The sequence below is a fragment of the Bubalus bubalis genome, chromosome 12, assembly GCF_019923935.1.
Source record: "Bubalus bubalis isolate 160015118507 breed Murrah chromosome 12, NDDB_SH_1, whole genome shotgun sequence".
Taxonomy (NCBI): Eukaryota; Metazoa; Chordata; class Mammalia; order Artiodactyla; family Bovidae; genus Bubalus; species Bubalus bubalis.
The window spans coordinates 95350445-95367320 of NC_059168.1; the positions used below are offsets into that span (position 1 = coordinate 95350445).

At 40.3% G+C, this 16876-nt stretch overlaps 1 protein-coding gene across 5 annotated transcripts in view; it reads right to left on the reverse strand.

Moving 5' to 3' along the window:
* Positions 1-16876, reverse strand: part of GOLGA1 (golgin A1) — a 47358-nt gene that overhangs the window by 21465 nt on the left and 9017 nt on the right. For all 5 annotated transcript variants that reach the window (XM_044926336.2, XM_025261659.3, XM_006049274.4 and 2 more), the window contains 7 exons: positions 16393-16467; positions 15360-15457; positions 13614-13646; positions 11373-11501; positions 10714-10883; positions 10156-10267; positions 1537-1662 (listed from right to left, as the gene is read on the reverse strand). In XM_044926336.2, the coding sequence (XP_044782271.1) occupies positions 1537-1662; positions 10156-10267; positions 10714-10883; positions 11373-11501; positions 13614-13646; positions 15360-15457; positions 16393-16467 (743 nt within the window). The remainder of the gene's footprint in view (positions 1-1536; positions 1663-10155; positions 10268-10713; positions 10884-11372; positions 11502-13613; positions 13647-15359; positions 15458-16392; positions 16468-16876) is intronic.

The following is a 16876-nucleotide window of genomic DNA, read 5'->3' on the forward strand; positions in this document are numbered from 1 at the left end:
GAGAGTTCCAGAAAAACATCTACTTCTGCTTTATTGACTATGCCAAAGCCTTTGACTCTGTGGATCATAACAAACCGTGGAAAGTTCTTCAAGATATGGAAATACCAGACCACCTTACCTGTCTCCTGAGAAATCTGCATGCAGGTCAAGAAGCACTAGTTAGAACCGGACATGGAACAACAGACTGGTTCCAAATTGGGAAAGGAGTACGTCAGGGCTGCATACTGTCACCCTGCTTATTTAACTTACATGCAGAGTACATCATGCGAAATGCTGGGATGGATGAACCACAAGCTGGAATCAAGATTGCCTGAAGAATTATCAATAACCTCAGATATGCAGATGACACCACCCTTATGGCAGAAGGTGAAGAAGAACTAAAGAGCCTCTTGATGAAAGTGAAAGAGGACAGTGAAAAAGTAGGCTTAAAACTTAACATTCAGAAAACTAAGATCATGGCATCTGGTCCCATTACTTGATGGCAAATAGATGGGAAGACAATGGTAACAGTGACAGACTTTATTTTCTTGCATCCCAAAATCACTGCAGATGGTGACTGCAGCCAAGAAATTAAAAGATGCTTGCCTTTTGGAAGAAAAGCTTTGACCAACCTAGACAGCATATTGAAAAGCAGAGAAATTACTTTGCCAATAAAGCTATGGTTTTTCCAGTGGTCATGTATGGATGTTGAGAGCTGGACTATAAAGAAAGCTGAGCACCGAAGAATTGATGCTTTTGAACTGTGGTGTTGGAGAAGACTCTTGAGAGTCCCTTGGACTGCAAGGGGATGAAACCAGTCAATCCTAAAGGAAATCAGTCCTGAATATTCATTGGAAGGACTGATGCTGAAGCCGAAACTCCAGTATTTTGGCCACCTGATGTGAATAACTGACTCACTGGAAAAGACCCTGATGCTGGGAATGACTGAAGGCAGGAGAAGGGGACGACGAAGAGGATGAGATGGTTGGATGGCATCACCGACTTGGATATGAGTTTGGGCAAGCCCCAGGAGTTGGTGATGGACAGGGAAGCCTGGCATGCTGCAGTCTATGGGGTCACAAAGAGTCGGACACGACTGAGCGACTAGACTGAACTGAACTGAGTGCAGCACTTTCACAGCATAATCTTTTAGGACTTGAAACAGCTCAGCTGGAATTCCATCACCTCCACTAGCTTTGTTCATAGTGACGCTTCCTAAGGCCCAGTTGACTTCGGACTGCAGGATGTCTGGCTCTAGGTGAACCAGCCAGGATGTCTGGCTCTAGGGAAGACACTCAAGGTGTGAAACAGCAGGGAACATCTGGGGAACTACAGCTTCTTGAAAGTCACAGTGATGACTGGTTCAGGTCATAAAACAAGACTGGAAAGTTAAGCAAAGGGCCAGATCATGAGAAAAGCTTTTTATGTTATAGAAGGAAGCTTGAACTTAATTCTGTAGGCAGTATTTTTCAGGGTGGAGTCATTCAGACAGTGGCATTTGACTTATCTGGGTTGGGGTTGGGGATTTAAGTTTGAGGTTTACTCCAGACTAGTTACCTCTTTCAGAAGTTCCTGCACATGTTCTTCTCCTGAGAGATTCTGCTCTAGTCTCTTCTCCAGGGATGCAACCTTCTCCTGCAAATGTGTGATGAGTTTTTCTTTCTCTTGAGTTTCAGCAGTGACCTGCAGGTGAAAGCAGAGATTATGTTACACTCTCTCTCCCTCCCTAACTACCTCCTCTAGAATCATCATGTTTCTCTGAAATTCTGTTTCCAACTGCATCCTAGGAGAACATAAAGCCAAGAAATCTTCCCTGAAAATGGAACAGAAAAGATACAAGATCAGAACCCAACACCACTCCAGTATCTGTTTCAGGCCTAGTGCAGTAAGCAGCAAATGCTCCCAATTTAAGCAACTGACGATTGGGAAGGAAGGATGGTATTGCCCCTGTGGAATCTAGCCAGGACGCTGCAAAGATGTTCTTCCTCTCTAAAATAACCTTTGTATTGTCATGATCTACCAGCTAAAGGAATGCTCCTCCCACTCCCATCAAGTATAGGTTTAACTCTACTAATTTAGAGTCCAACAGGACCTACAACTTTATACCCGATGCCAAGAACCAGCAGAGGTAATTCCACTCAAGCTCTCAGCCAATCCTATAATGACCTACAGAAGAATATGCTTGGAAACAGGGGGCTAGATGAAGCCTTATAATGACAATGTAGCTGCCTTCAGGTTGAAGAGAGAATTGAAACAACTGGTGGTATTCACCCTGGCTCACAACACAGGAATCACAGGTGAACCACACACAGCAGCACCTTATACCATGGCCCCAGGTACACAGCTGCCCACATATTTATCGCAGTCTACCTCTTTAGCAATGATGGTAGTGATGGTGGTGGTAGGTTGGGACTAACTTTGTTCCTTTCACTACTGCCAATCTTCAATGCTGCGCAACATCAAAATTGAGGATCCAGGAAGCTTTCATTGTATCATTTCTTAGCTCTTCACTGGTCCTTGCATTCACTGAAGATGCCCATTCTTCACTCCAAAATAAAGTCGTACACCATCAACATTTCATTGTGAAGACTAAAACCTCCTCATATATAATTCACTTCCTCAAATTCCCTCACTTTATGCTCTGCTGCTCCAACTCAAGCCACAAACTTTAGACTGCAACTCAGCCAATTCTCTCCTCAGAATAAGATGCAGCTACTTGGGTACAAGGTTTTAGAAAGAAGCTTCTGCCATTCTGATTTCTCACAGGGGCAACAACATATATAGTAGAGCAGAAGTTTGAAGAACGGTTTCCAGACTGCATAATTCAATAAACTTTGATCAAGCCTATACTCTTTGTGCTGTCTCCCAGGGATATAATCAGCTACAGCTACTGACCCAAAGAAGCATGGAGGCTGGTGGCAGAGATATACACGTAATTAATTATAAAACAATACAATCATGCTGCAACAGAGGGACATATAAGGTGCTATGAGACATCAGAGGCAGAAGGGATTAACCCAGCAATCTGATCAAGCCTCCTAAGCAGGCAAGTCCAGATGGAAGGTGGGGAAGAGGAACAAGCTTTCTGTGTAAAAGGCAGTATGTGTAAAGGGGTAAAGAGACAAGTTCAACATGACCAGGAGGCTGGGTGGAGAGGAAGAAAGAAGCAAAGACAACTCCCAAGTCTGTGGCTCAGATGCCTGGTTGAATGGTAATATGCAAGGCAGAGAAAACACAGGTAAGAGGGAGTTTGATAGGAAAGAAACACAGTTTTGGTCAGGCTGACCTATCTTTAATGGGTCTCTTACTTATAATGTTGACAACAGGTATAAGAAACAGTCTGGTGCAGGAGCAACTACAGTTTGCAGAGCATGTGCAAGCACTTTCCACTCCTCTAGTCCTTACAATCACCATTTACTTGACCATTTACAGGGAAACTGAAGTTTAGGAACTAGCCCAATAGCACACACCGTGCTGACAGAACAAGGATTCAAAACCCAAGCCTTCCTAATCCAAAGCCTGTACTACGTCCACTACACATCAATATGAACTTGAGAGATATAGCTGACCCTTTCTAGTAAAAACCAAAAGACCAAATAAGTCTCATATAAGTCACTGTGTAGGGCAGAGTCAGGGACAGAAGAAAGAATCAGTTGTCAATTTCCAGTTAGTTTTCTTGTGCACTATATCCCACATGGAGCGATTCCCCACCTCTGGATGTGCTACTTCAAGCCCTCAGCACTTAATGTGCTACAGCTAACACCACACTTAATGGTGAGAAACTCAAAGGTTTCCCACTAAGATCAGATACAAAGATAGGATGTCCCCTCTTCCACTTCTTTTTAACATCATCTGGAAGTCTTTGCTAATGCAATGAGGCAAGAAAAAGAAATAAAAGGAACGGAGATAAGGAAGGAAAACATAAAGCTGCTTTTGTCTGCAGATGATATGATCATCTGTGTAGGAAATCCACATGAATCAACAACAACAAAAAAAACCCTGGAACTTAAAAGTGATTATATCAAGATGGCAGGATACATGGTTCAGTTAGTTCAGTTCAATTGCTCAGTCATGTCCAGCTGTTTGTGATGCCATGGACTGCAGCATGCCAGGCTTCCCTGTCCATCACCAGCTCCCGGAACTTGCTCAAACTCATGTCCATTGAGTTGGTGATGCATTCCAACCATCTCATCCTCTTGTCGTCTCCTTCTCCTCCTGCCTTCAATCTCTCCCAGCATCAGGGTCTTTTCCAATGAGTCAGTTCTTGCATCAGGTAGCCAAAGTACTAGAGTTTCAGCTTCAGCATCAGTCATTCCAGTGAATATTCAGGACTGATTTCCTTTAGGATTGACTGGTTTGATCTCCTTGCAGTCCAAGGGACTCTCAAGAGTCTTCTCCAACACCACAGTTCAAAAGCATCTTTGGCGCTCAGCTCTCTTTATAGTCCAACTCTCACATCCATACATGACTACTGGTAAAAGCACAGCACTGACCAGACGGACCTTTGTTGGCAAAGTAATGTCTCTGCTTTTTAATATGCTGTCTAGGTGGGTCATAGGTTTTCTTCCAAGACACTTGTCTTTTAATTTCATGGCTGCAATTACCATCTGCAGTGATTTTGGAGCCCAAGAAAATAAAGTCGGTCACTGTTTCCATTGTTCCTCCATCTATATAAAATTCAATTGTTTTCCTATATATCAACAATGAACAAGTAAAATTTGAAATAAAAACACTTACTATTTATAGTAAGACTCCACAAATGAAGTATTTAGGTATAAATCTAACAAAATATGTATAAGATATACATGGGGAAAACTAAAACTCTGATCAATGCAATTTAAAAAAACTAAATAAATGAGTGATATTCCATGCTCATGGATAGGAAAGACTCACTAAAACTCTGATCAATGCAATTTTAAAAAACTAAATAAATGGAGTGATATTCCATGCTCATGGATAGGAAAGACTGACTACCGTCAATGAATCAGTTCTTAACAAGATCAGTTCTTGATCTATAAATTCAATGCAATCAAAATTAAAATCCCAGCAAGTTATTTTATGGATATCAACAAACTTACTTTATATGGAGGGGCAAAAGACCCAGTACAGCCAACACAATGCTAAAGAAGCATAAAGTCAGGACTGCCACTATTGACTTTAAGACTTACTACAGCTACAGTAATTATGACAGTATGGTATTGGCAAAAGAACATACAAATAGATCAATGGAACTGAGTAGAGCACCCACAAATACAGTCAACTGATCTTTGACAAAAGAGCAAAAGAATACTATGGAGCAAAGTCAGCTCCTTCAACAAAAGGTGTTGGAACAGTTGGATACCCACATGCAAAAAAAAAAAAAATACAGACACAGACCTTATACTTTTCATAAAAATTAACTGAAAGTGGATCACAGGCCTAAATATAAAACTCAAAACTATGGAACTCCTAGAAGATAGCATAGAAGAAAACCTAGGTGGCGTTGGATATGACGATGTTTTCTTACTTATAACACCAAAGCCATGATCCTTGAAAGAAATAACTGACAAGTTGACTTCATCAAAATTAGAAGCTTCTGCTCTGCAAAAGACAATGTCAAGAGAATGAGAAGACAAGGACAAACCAAAGACTAGGAGAAAATATTTGCAAAAGACACATGTGACAAAGGCCTTTATCTAAAACATATTAAAAAAAACTCTTTATGATTCAACAATAAAAAAAAAAAAACCCTAAAAAATAAGAAAACAAACAGCTCAAGGCAAAGACAAAGATGGTACAGGAAAGAAAAGAAAGAAACAATCTTTATTTGTAGATGAAATGATTGCTAGACTCTACAGGGCTTCCCTGGTGGCTCAGAGGTTAAAGCGTCTGCCTGCAATGCAGGAGACCTGGGTTCAATCCCTGGGTCGGGAAGATCCCCTGGAGAAGGAAATGGCAACCCACTCCCAGTATTCTTGCCTGGAGAATCCCATGGACGCAGAAGCCTGGTGGGCTACAGTCCATGGGGTCGCAGAGAGTCAGACACGACTGAGCGACTTCAGTAGCAGTAGTAGTAGTATAGATCCATTATTAAGCTTAATAAGAGTTAATAAGTTGTGAAAAATTAATATATAAATATTTCCATATGCCAGCAACCAATACAAAAAATACTTTTTAAAATTTAGGATTTGTGTAGCACCTAGGAATGAACGTAACCGTAACAAACCTTTATGGGAAAAATGATAGAACCTTGTTGAAAGTCATTTTTAAACAAACAACAACACTGAATATCTACAGTCACAGAGACCATGGTCTTGGATAAGAAACTCACATGATAAAGTAATCAATGCTCCCCAAATGCATCTTTAGATTCAATGTACTTCCAATGAATATCCCACTGGGTTTCTTTAAAGAGCCTGACAACTTGTTCTGTGGGAGAGCAGTGGGCCAAGGATATTCAAAATATCCCTAAAAAAGAACTGGGTTGGGAGGCTTATCTTGTCAGACAGCAGAACTTATCCTAACACTGTAGCTAGTAAGGCAATGCATGAAAGTGAAGTGAATGAAGTTGCTTAGTCATGTCTGATTCTTTGTGACCCCATGGACTGCAGCCTACCAGGCTCCTCGGTCCATGGGATTTTCCAGGCAAGAGTACTGGAGTGGGTTGCCATTTCCTTCTCCAGGGGATCTTTCCAACCCAGGGATCGAACCCAGGTCTCCCGCATTGTAGGCAGACGCTTTACCATCTAAGCTACCAGGAAAGCCCTGCATTGCCAGGAAGGCAATGCATAGTATAGTGGAAATACCACAGAGGCATACACCCCAAAGTCCAGGAGTGGTTCCATGTACAAATGCAAAACTGAATTGTGATAAAGCTGGCATTTCAGATCAGTGAGAAAACAGATTTTTCAATAAATGGTACTGAAACAATTAAAAAAAAATGACACGGCTCCCCTTTCTCACAGAAAACCACATTTCAGGCATGTTAAAGACCTAGAAACATAGTCAAAACTATAAAACTTTCAGAAAATAATACAGGAGAATAATGTTATGATTCTGAGTGAGGAAAGATTCTTTTTTTAGATTTTTTTAAAAAGACAAAAGTAAAAAAAAGACAAAAGTATAAACTTAAAGGTAAACAATAGATTCAACTATAGTAAAATGAAAAGCTTATATTCAACAGAAGAAACTGTCGAGTATGATGACAAGCCCAAAACTGGAAGAAGATATTTGCAACCCGTACAACAAAGGAGCATGGTAGCCAGTATATATATAAAGAATTCCAACAAATAATGAGAGAAAGACATAAATGAAATAGAAAATGGGCAAAAGATTTGAACCAGCACCTAGACAGATAGTTAAACAAGAGACAAACACATAAAAAGATGCTCAACTTTATTAATAATCTGAGAAAAGCAAATTAAAATCATGGTGAGAGGGAATTCTCTGGCGGTCCAGTGGTGAGGACTCCTTGCTTTCACTGCTGAAGGCCTGGGTTCAATCCTGAACTAAGATCCTATAAGACGTACAGCGCTGACAAAAAAAATCATGGTAAGAAAATCTGAAGATGCATTTCATGTTCACCAGACTGGCAAAAATTAAAAGACTGACAATATCCCACCTTGTCAAGGAAGCAGAGCAACCCAAATTTTCATACTCCATTGGTACAAGTTTGTAAATAACTACCACTACTATGGAAAAAACTGGGCATTATCTAATAGAGTGGAAAAGCACAGATCTTTTGACCCAAACTTTTCACATCTCAAATAGACCCCAGAGTTAACTCTTAAAAAAATTTTTTTTTAATTTATTTGGCTGTGTCAGGTCTTAGTTGTGGCATGTGGGATCCAGTTCCCTGACCAGGGATTAAACCTAGGCCCCCAGCATTGGGAGCGTGGAGTCTTAGCCACTGGACTACTAGGGAAGTCCCCAGAGTTAACTCTTTCAGAGGCAGACAAAAGTTCACAACAGCCTTGTTTGCGAAAGTAAAGAAGCAGAAAAAATGTTCACTGTCAATAGAACGGATAAATAAACTCTAGTAATTTCATACTATACAGTTGAGAGAAGATTAAATTATAGCGGCATGTGTTCATATGAATGTGTCTCGGGAATATAATCTTGAGCACAGAAAGCTAGTGTTAGAAAAATACCTACAGCATTTCATTTAATCCTGGTGAGCTGCAGTCCATGGGGTTGCAAAGAGTTGGACATGACTTGGTGACTGAACAACAAGCATGATACAGAAAAGAAGATGATGTTTAGGGATAGAATTATAAAGCAATATAATTTCTGGATAGACTGACTTAAGAAAGAAATGGGATAGAATAGAAAGGGCACACTGAGAATCTCAAAGGTAAACATTCCTTTTCTTAACATGGCAGGCGGGAATAGTAGCTGCGTGGGGGTTCATTAGCTTGTTACGCTTTTGATCTTACTTACGTGTCATAAATACTATTTCATATCTACTCAGTGTTAACAAGGACAACACAGAAACTAACTCTAAACTCATTTTCATGAGAAAACTGCCCTTCCTCTAGTGCTCTCTTAGCCTGATGACTGACAACATCGGCCACTTAGCTGATTAGGCTGCTGCTGCTGCTGCTAAGTCACTTCAGTCGTGTCCGACTCTGTGTGACCCCACAGACGGCAGCCCACCAGGCTCCCCCGTCCCTGGGATTCTCCAGGCAAGAACACTGGAGTGGGTTGCCATTTCCTTCTCCAATGCATGAAAGTGAAAAGTGAAAGGGAAGTCACTCAGTCGTGTCCGACTCTTAGCGACCCCATGGACTGCAGCCCACCAGGCTCCTCGGTCCATGGGATTTTCCAGGCAGGAGTACTGGAGTTGGGTGCCATTGCCTTCTCCAAGCTGCTTAGGCTAGAAACCCAATAATCACCCCTAACACCTCCTTTACTCTCGCTCTTCTCCTGTATTTACCACATACCAAGTAGGTCCGTCTCTTCACTATTTCTTAAATTTGTCTTCTCTCCCATTATTTCCACCCCCTACTCTTGTCAAAGCCACCATGTTATGCCTGGACAATGCAAGAGCTTCCAGCTGGAAACCCTTTCAGTGTTTCCTCTAACAGCCATGCAACTCCGTCCCTTACTGTGTTACCCTTCCAGCCTTCTTCCACTTCCTTGAAGGTGCCACTCATTTTGCTGCCTCCAGATGTCTGAGTTTATGGTTTGTGCTATTCTCTATTTAAAATTCTCTGCCATCACCACCCCTCACCACTCTGCCTACCTGCTTCAGCAGTTCATCTCAGTTCAAGCATTACTTCCTCAAAGGAAGTGTTCTGTGACTTCAACACTAGACTTGATTTGATGCCCTCTTAAAAGATCTCACAGCATCCTGCAGTTTCCGTCACAGCATGCATCATAGTTTGCAATTATCTATGTGATTATTGATTAACGTCTCACTGCTCCTCTAGACTAAGTTCCGCAAGGGCAAGGGTGATTGATATCTGTTTTGCTCAGCCTAGTATTTATAACACCTAGCACAGAGCACAGTGCTTGACACATAATAAAGCTCAAATTATAGTTTTAGAATGAATGAGGTAACTTAGTGGGACTAAAAAAGTTAGTTTTTCCAATTATGAAATGAGTGGATGGTTCTAATTGATATCAAACAGTCCCACAAACCCCAAAGCTTTATGTCTGTTATCCTCTCCACCCTCAAAGTCCCAAATGTATTCTGTACCCTTCTGTCTTTTTTGCTTTTGGGCTGTCCTACCCATCCTTGAAATTCCAATTACTCCAGGAAGAGTTCCTTGATTACTGCACTGGAAATGCACTCTCCTTATGGCACACATCCTGCATTTGAAAATCTAATTCACTTATTTGGGACTTCTTGAGATGTGAATTTTTTTCTTGTCAAACAGAAAGTTTTGAGTTCTATAAGGAGAGTAAGCTTCTGAGACAAAACACTATAGGTATCCAGATTTTCTGTTTGCTGTGGAGATGAACCTTGTATCACAGTCATTCATTTACGTAAGATCTATTTATTGGGTGCTCCTTGTTGTGAGGCAACTAAGCCCATGTGGAGGCAGACTTGTTACACCAGGAACTAGGGCACTGTGGACTGCACGAGAAACAGAAGTTTCACCAGACACTCTGATACAGAAATTTTTGCAGGTTTAGTTTTTACCCCATTCATGAATCCTAGGAACTTGGGTCCATTCCTAGTACTCCTCTTACCTTTTGCAAATCAATGGAAAGTTGCTGAATGAATGCTTGGAGCTCCTGTTCCTTTTGCTCCAGGACTGTGATCTTATTTTCTGCACCTGTTTTCGAAGCTGTCACATGATCTCTTCATTGAAAGAAAGCAGATAATGAACAAATTTGAATACCCCATCTAAGACACATTCTTCCACAGGAAAAATACACATGGTTCTTTACATGTCAGGGCTGCAAACATTAGCCATGTGAAGATTATCCATGGATAAGACTCCCTGACTTTCTCTGAAGCAGAAGTCCCAAGAGAAAAATTCCACCCAGGTTTGAACAAGAAATCCTGATCTGTCTTTAGCTACTCAACAGTTTAGCAACTAAAACAATCTAAATTGCTTGGCAGGGTTGGAGGTGTTCTGAGCTCAACAGGTTAGAGGAGTGAGGGTTTGGAACGGACAAATCCAGAAGACTTTGCAGGAATTAAGATCAGAAAGTGCCACAGTGAGCAATGGGGAAAGATAGGTAGGCTCAAGCCAGAGCTACACTAACACCGCTTCCCATGGGCCCCACAGACCAAGCAAGAACCTCTGCTCTTCCAGCGCTGAGTAGTGTCTCTGCAGTTCTTCCAGCTTCTGGCTTAAGTCTAACGAAATCTGACTGGAAGTCACCAATTCCTCCTGGGTGCGACTAAGTTCTCTGGTTCGTGCCTCCAATTCTTGCTCCATTTTCCCCAAGCTTTCTTCTTTTTTTAAAAGCTGATACAAAGACACAAAGTTTCACTGGGCTACTACTAAGAAATACCCTTGCAAAAAAAATCTGGACCACAGACTTCCCTGGTGGTCCAGAGGCTAAGACTGTGCTTCCTACACAGGGCGCCCAGGTTCGATCCTTGGTCAGGGAATTAGATCCCACATGCAGCAACTAAGAGTTCACAAGCCACAGCTAAGACCCAGCGCGGCCAAATAAATAAATAAAAATTGAAATTTAAAAAAATCTGGACCAGTAAGGCAAGTTTTTATAACATTTTTGTGAGCTTAGAAGGGATCTTATAGGCCCAGTAGTTTAAAAAGAAAAAGGAAAGACATATCAAACAGAACTTCTCCATTTTAATAAACTGAAAGACATACAAATATGATAAATATCAAAGACAACTAAGGTACATTTACCAGCAGTTAGAGTCATGACTAGCAAAGTCAGAGTAACTAATCATCCGAGGATGTAGCTTCTAAGACAAAAATGCGCACCATGTGCTTTACTTTACTCAGTTCCTGTTGCTGGAATCCCTCTAATTCATCCATTTCATCTCTTCTTTGGAAAAGATTCAAACTCTGGTTCTTCATTTCCTGTAACTGAGCTGTCAGAAACCTTTTATCCTATGCAGAAGAAGAAGACATCAGCTCAGGCAACCAGGACATGAGAAATCTGTATTATATAACCAGAATTCGTAACAATGGAAAACCTTAAGGCAATTTCTTGTCAGTAGCAATAATACATGGATAATGGGAAGCTTCACGGTAATTATTTACAAAATTATCTACAAATTTTTTAAGGTAGAAATAGATTTTTTAAAAAATGATAGCCGTGGAAAGAGGAAGAAGAGCTACAAAAGCTTAACATTTGAAAAGTGCTTCCATTTGGTTAGCAATTCCAGATATCCATTTGACAAGTCGATCTCAGTGACATACTGAACTGGGTGAATAACATGCATAACTGGAATAAGACTGATTCTCTTAAAACATTAGATGCATTTACGTAGAACTGGTTTCAGTTAGTACATTCAGATAGCAAGTCAACAAAAACGAGACATGACTGGTGTTGGGAAGTTACAATTTATTAAAGAATAACTTCCTAAGATGAATTCTCTTCAGGACAAACTCTGGCTATTGCAGTTTCCAATTCTTGATTGAAAAGACATTAAAACACTCTAAAAATAACATTTCCAAAAATCACTATGGCTTAAAAGACCTACATAGATATCTCATTACTCTTTCCTGGTCTAAGATCTTTCCTGGTCTAAAATCTCCTGTGGCGGTGGGGGAGTGGGGAGAAAAAAGCTCTCAGGAAATCGAAGTAGATTTTATTTACTTCAGTCCTATATGCATCCCCCTTTACCATAATTTTAAAAGATGAAAAAATAGTTTAATGAGAATTTAACTGCTACAATCTTAAGAGCTTCTTTTAAGACAAGAAGACTTTAACCTAACCCATACCTTTATATTTAAGAAGACCATCATTAACACCATGTTTATACATATATATGTATGCGTATATATACATATTTCTTTTAAGCACAAGTTTCTTTGGGAGATAGCTTGACTTTTCTGTAATTCTTCCCTTACATAAATATGTTAAGGCATTCTGATAGCTTGTATAATCAGATTTCTTTAGAACACACAAAGAAAACTTCTGGTTTAATTGGCGTTTTATCCCAAGAATGGTGCAATAATGAAACTCATTCTTTTAATAAAATTAACAGTAAATATATTTTATAGTTGAATTTATATATCAATCTGAGAAATCATTTTCTATCATAAAGAGTAAGTTAGTACTCAATGAGAAGAAGGAATGAATTAGGCAGCAGCATATAATTTGGGTTGAGCAAACTGACAATTGATTATTTTAAATTAAAATGTGTTTCTAATTGTAGGTGTGAAATTTCATTTTCCTGTTCATGTCTCAGAGCCAGGAACACATTACATAAGGCACCTACACAGTGTCATGGTGCTGGAATAATCAATTCTTCTCATCTATATCTAGCTAAGAAGTTCTCTTATCTGCTCAGCATTAAGCCTTCAGAAATGCCCTCCTTCCCCACTGCATCCTCAAAAAGTATTCCCAGTGTTAACACTGTGTCAATCGGGCTCTAGCAGGAAACAGACTCAAATTAGGGATTTTGAAGAGTCTCACAGAGACTTTTCAAAGCTGTGGGTGGGGTAAGAAAATCCACAAGAGATAATGTGCTAGAAGCATTGGGCATAAAGCGGGCAAAGGCATAGACAAGAAACACAAGAAAGAGACAAGAAACACAGAAAGAGAAACCATAGCTGAGGGTGAACCAAAGGTAAACTGAAGCTGTGACCTTTGGCCATGGGATGCAATCAGATAGAAGGGACCTCACGTGGAGATGGCTGGGGGAATAAACCTCTGATCACACTCTTCCACCCAGTTCTTTTGGTGTTCCCCACTGGCGCCCTCAATTACAAGCCAGAGGGCAATGGAGCCCTGCTGATGCAGTCCCTGTGGGCCTTCAGACACACAGAGAAAGGCAGGGGATGGGTACAGAGTACACCAAGAGGGGCAAACAACAGACATCCAGCACAGCCACCAAGAAAAACGAAGACAAGAGCTTTCCAAGTCAGTGTCTAATCACCTGGCACCCTGCTGCCAAGACGTGGTACCAGTGTACTAGCTACTGGAGAAAGCATTTTCCAAGACCCAGAGAAGAGGCCAATATTCACAAGGAGACAAAAATAAGATGAACTAACCTTTTCAAGCTGATCCACTTTTTCTGACCATTCCTAAAACAAAACAATAAAGAAGTACAGTTTCCAGGCAAGAGTATCAATAAAATCAAGATTTTCAGAAAACAAAATAACACTCCCACCCCACCCAAAGCAACATATCAATCAAACAAAGTAGCACATTAAAAAAACCATGATGTTGGCTTAACAGTAAGAAAGCCAAGAGTCCTAAAAGGAGAAGAAAATGAATTTTATATAAAATTCTAGAGCACAAATAAAAGCCAGAAAACTTTTACTAAGCAGAGTACATAAAGCTATACAGCTCTTCTGATGCAGCTTTCAGCTTCTTTCTGAGTCTCTGTCTCTGAGTACTGTTATTATTTCTTAGGAGTTGGTAGCAGGGAGCAGCTGAGTTGGTAACTCTGCAGTTGATACTTAAAAATTAATTTACTGAAAAAGAGGTGAACAGGGTGGTCTTCAGGAGTCCCTGATCATTATTTTCCTTCTCATTTTAATTTTTACCAATATCCTTCTTGCCATCTGGTAAAAGTTAAAGAAGAAAGGATTATGCCTCTTATTCACCAATCACAGAAGAGGGGAAAAAATAACCATTGGGACAAAAGGCTGTATCCTATTTGCCTACAATCAAGTCCACCAATGCTAGATTATTTCTTCATTTACATTCACACCACAGTTATTCACTAAGTATTGGTGAATGATGTTTTCTCCAGGCTGGTTAATGTCTGAGATGACTAATACACACTGTAAAACAAGCCAACCAACCACCCCACTTACTGCAGATGAAATAAATTATGTGTTTTCTTCAATGCAACGTAATATAATACATTGACCCCGCCTTAATAAATCAAAATTATCATTATAATGCAAGCATGCTAAGTCGCTTCAGTTGTGTCTGACTCTGTGCAATCGCATAGACGGCAGCCCACCAGGCTCCTCTGTCCCTGGGATTCTCCAGGCAAGAATACTGGAGTGGGTTGCTATTTCCTTTTCCTATGCATGTATGCATGCTAAGTCGCTTCAGTTGTGTCCGACTCTGTGCGACCCCATAGATGGCAGCCCACCAGGCTTCCCTGTCCCTGGGATTCTCCAGGCAAGAATACAGGAGTGGGTTGCCATTTCCTTCTCCACAATCATTACAATATTTGATGTTTATCTTAAATTTAAAATGCCACTAAACAAAATAAACTTTATAATTAATAACCAGTAGTAGTATTATTTTCCTTTTCTACTGTCATTTATTCAGCATCTTTCAATGGATGGTTCTATTGAGATTACAGAAGTTCCTCTCAGTCTAGCTGGTTGGGGATGAAGAAACTTAGGACAGAGGTTGTACGAACTATGTACATCATGGATGACCTCTAGCTTAACAGCACCTTCTCCACTGTATCAAGGTAAGTGCTTGGGACTAGGCTTTCAGACAGGTTTTTGGAGGGCAGAGACTTTTTTCCCCTTATCTTGGGGCTCACCACCAGATTATAGACACACTACTTCCTTTCCTTGTCTATTTTACATAGCTACACAGTTGGAAAGGGATACTCTCACATATGGACACATATCACGATCACAACTATAAAGCTTCTGGATAATTTCCCACCCTACAGCCAAACGAACTCTCAAAGAACTTACATAGCACAACCCTTTTCTCCTAGATTGTAAATATTTGCTACCAGGTTTATGGCATGAGTTTTGACAGCACGTCACCACGTGAGACTTTCCCACCAGTTCCGGGCAGTGCCACGCGTCAAATACCTGGTCCTTTCTGGCCAACGCCAAAGCCAGTCCTTCTGCCATTCTGGCTCTGTTGGCCTGGAACGTCTCATTCTGCTCTTGGAATTTCCTCATGGAAGCTGTTAATAAAGAGGCTCTATTTGAGATATGGAGATATTTCAGAAACAGCATGACAAACAGCCCATGTGACTGTAACTGTCGCCTAACAAAAAAGGCCACGGTCACAAAAGTGGATTACGAGACTGGGAAAAGCCTGGCCCATCTTGACTTTCCCAGAAGCTTTTGGCCTTGGTAATAAACCTCAGTTCTGTTTTAGCTTATTTCCTGTTGGTCACTGTTGTTGCTGTTGTTATAGTCAAGTATACACATTTAGGAAGATGTCAAAGGGTACTTTTAAAATGATCCAGTGATGGAACACTGAGTCAGGTAGCCTGCCAGAAAATACCAGTGCTATTGCTAAGTGATGGCTACTACTATTTAATAGAATTAAAACAAAAGTCAAAACAAAGCAAAACAAACCTTTCTTTCACTTTATTTTCCTTAAAAAAAATTTTTTTTAGCATATATTATACCCATAAAAAATAACTTTCTACTTCTACTAGCATCTTTCTTGGATTGAACCCAAAGGAAAACATATAACCTAGGGTAAACTAAACAAAATGTATGTCCATTGTTGGAGGAGTGATGACAGAGATTTCCCCCAGTTATTGAACATAGCAGCTACGAAGCTATGGCTAGAACCAAAGTTTCTTAATCTAGGCCCATGGACAGGCACTAGATTTTCCTAAAATCTAAGGGCAGTCCATAAACCAGTTAACTGGATGATACACATAACATCCTTCTCCTAAGAAACATGCCCATAAGACAACATAAGTATGAATTATATGCTTATAACTATCAGATAAATGTTATATCAACTCAATTAAGAAGTATGCTACTCATATAATAAAGACTTGAGCTATGATGAAAGGCTAAGTTAACCACACACTACTGTTTCGTTTCAAAAAAACTAAACCCTGGAAAAATTGAAAAAAGCAGGAAAAAAAATACGTACAATCCTGGTGTTTTTCTAAGGCAATTTCAAGCTTCTCTTTTATCTTCTGCAAGGTGCGGACCTGTTCAGCATAGTCTTGGGTGAGGAGTGTGACGCACATACCAGGCATGGACAAACATCAGGAAAGGAAGTTAATTAAACAAACAACAACAACAAAAAAAATGAATGAAAACGATGATGATTTTGTCAACCTGAAAACCATTCCTGTTAAGGCAAGCTGGGTAGACAGCCTCCCATTAACAATGAACAACACAGGCAAACAAGTATAGTACAAACCACCCACAGTGTAAATGTTGACTATAAGCAGGCAGATTTGTTTAGCCTGGAGAAAAAACAAGAATTGGGCCTGGTCTGGTCATCACAAATGCCCTGCCACAAAAACCACTATTCTCTCATTACTGAAATTCAAATCTCAGTTTGCACTGTCCTTCCCATTCTTGGCAGTAGGACAGATCAAAGGGAATTCACTGAACAGCTCACTTAC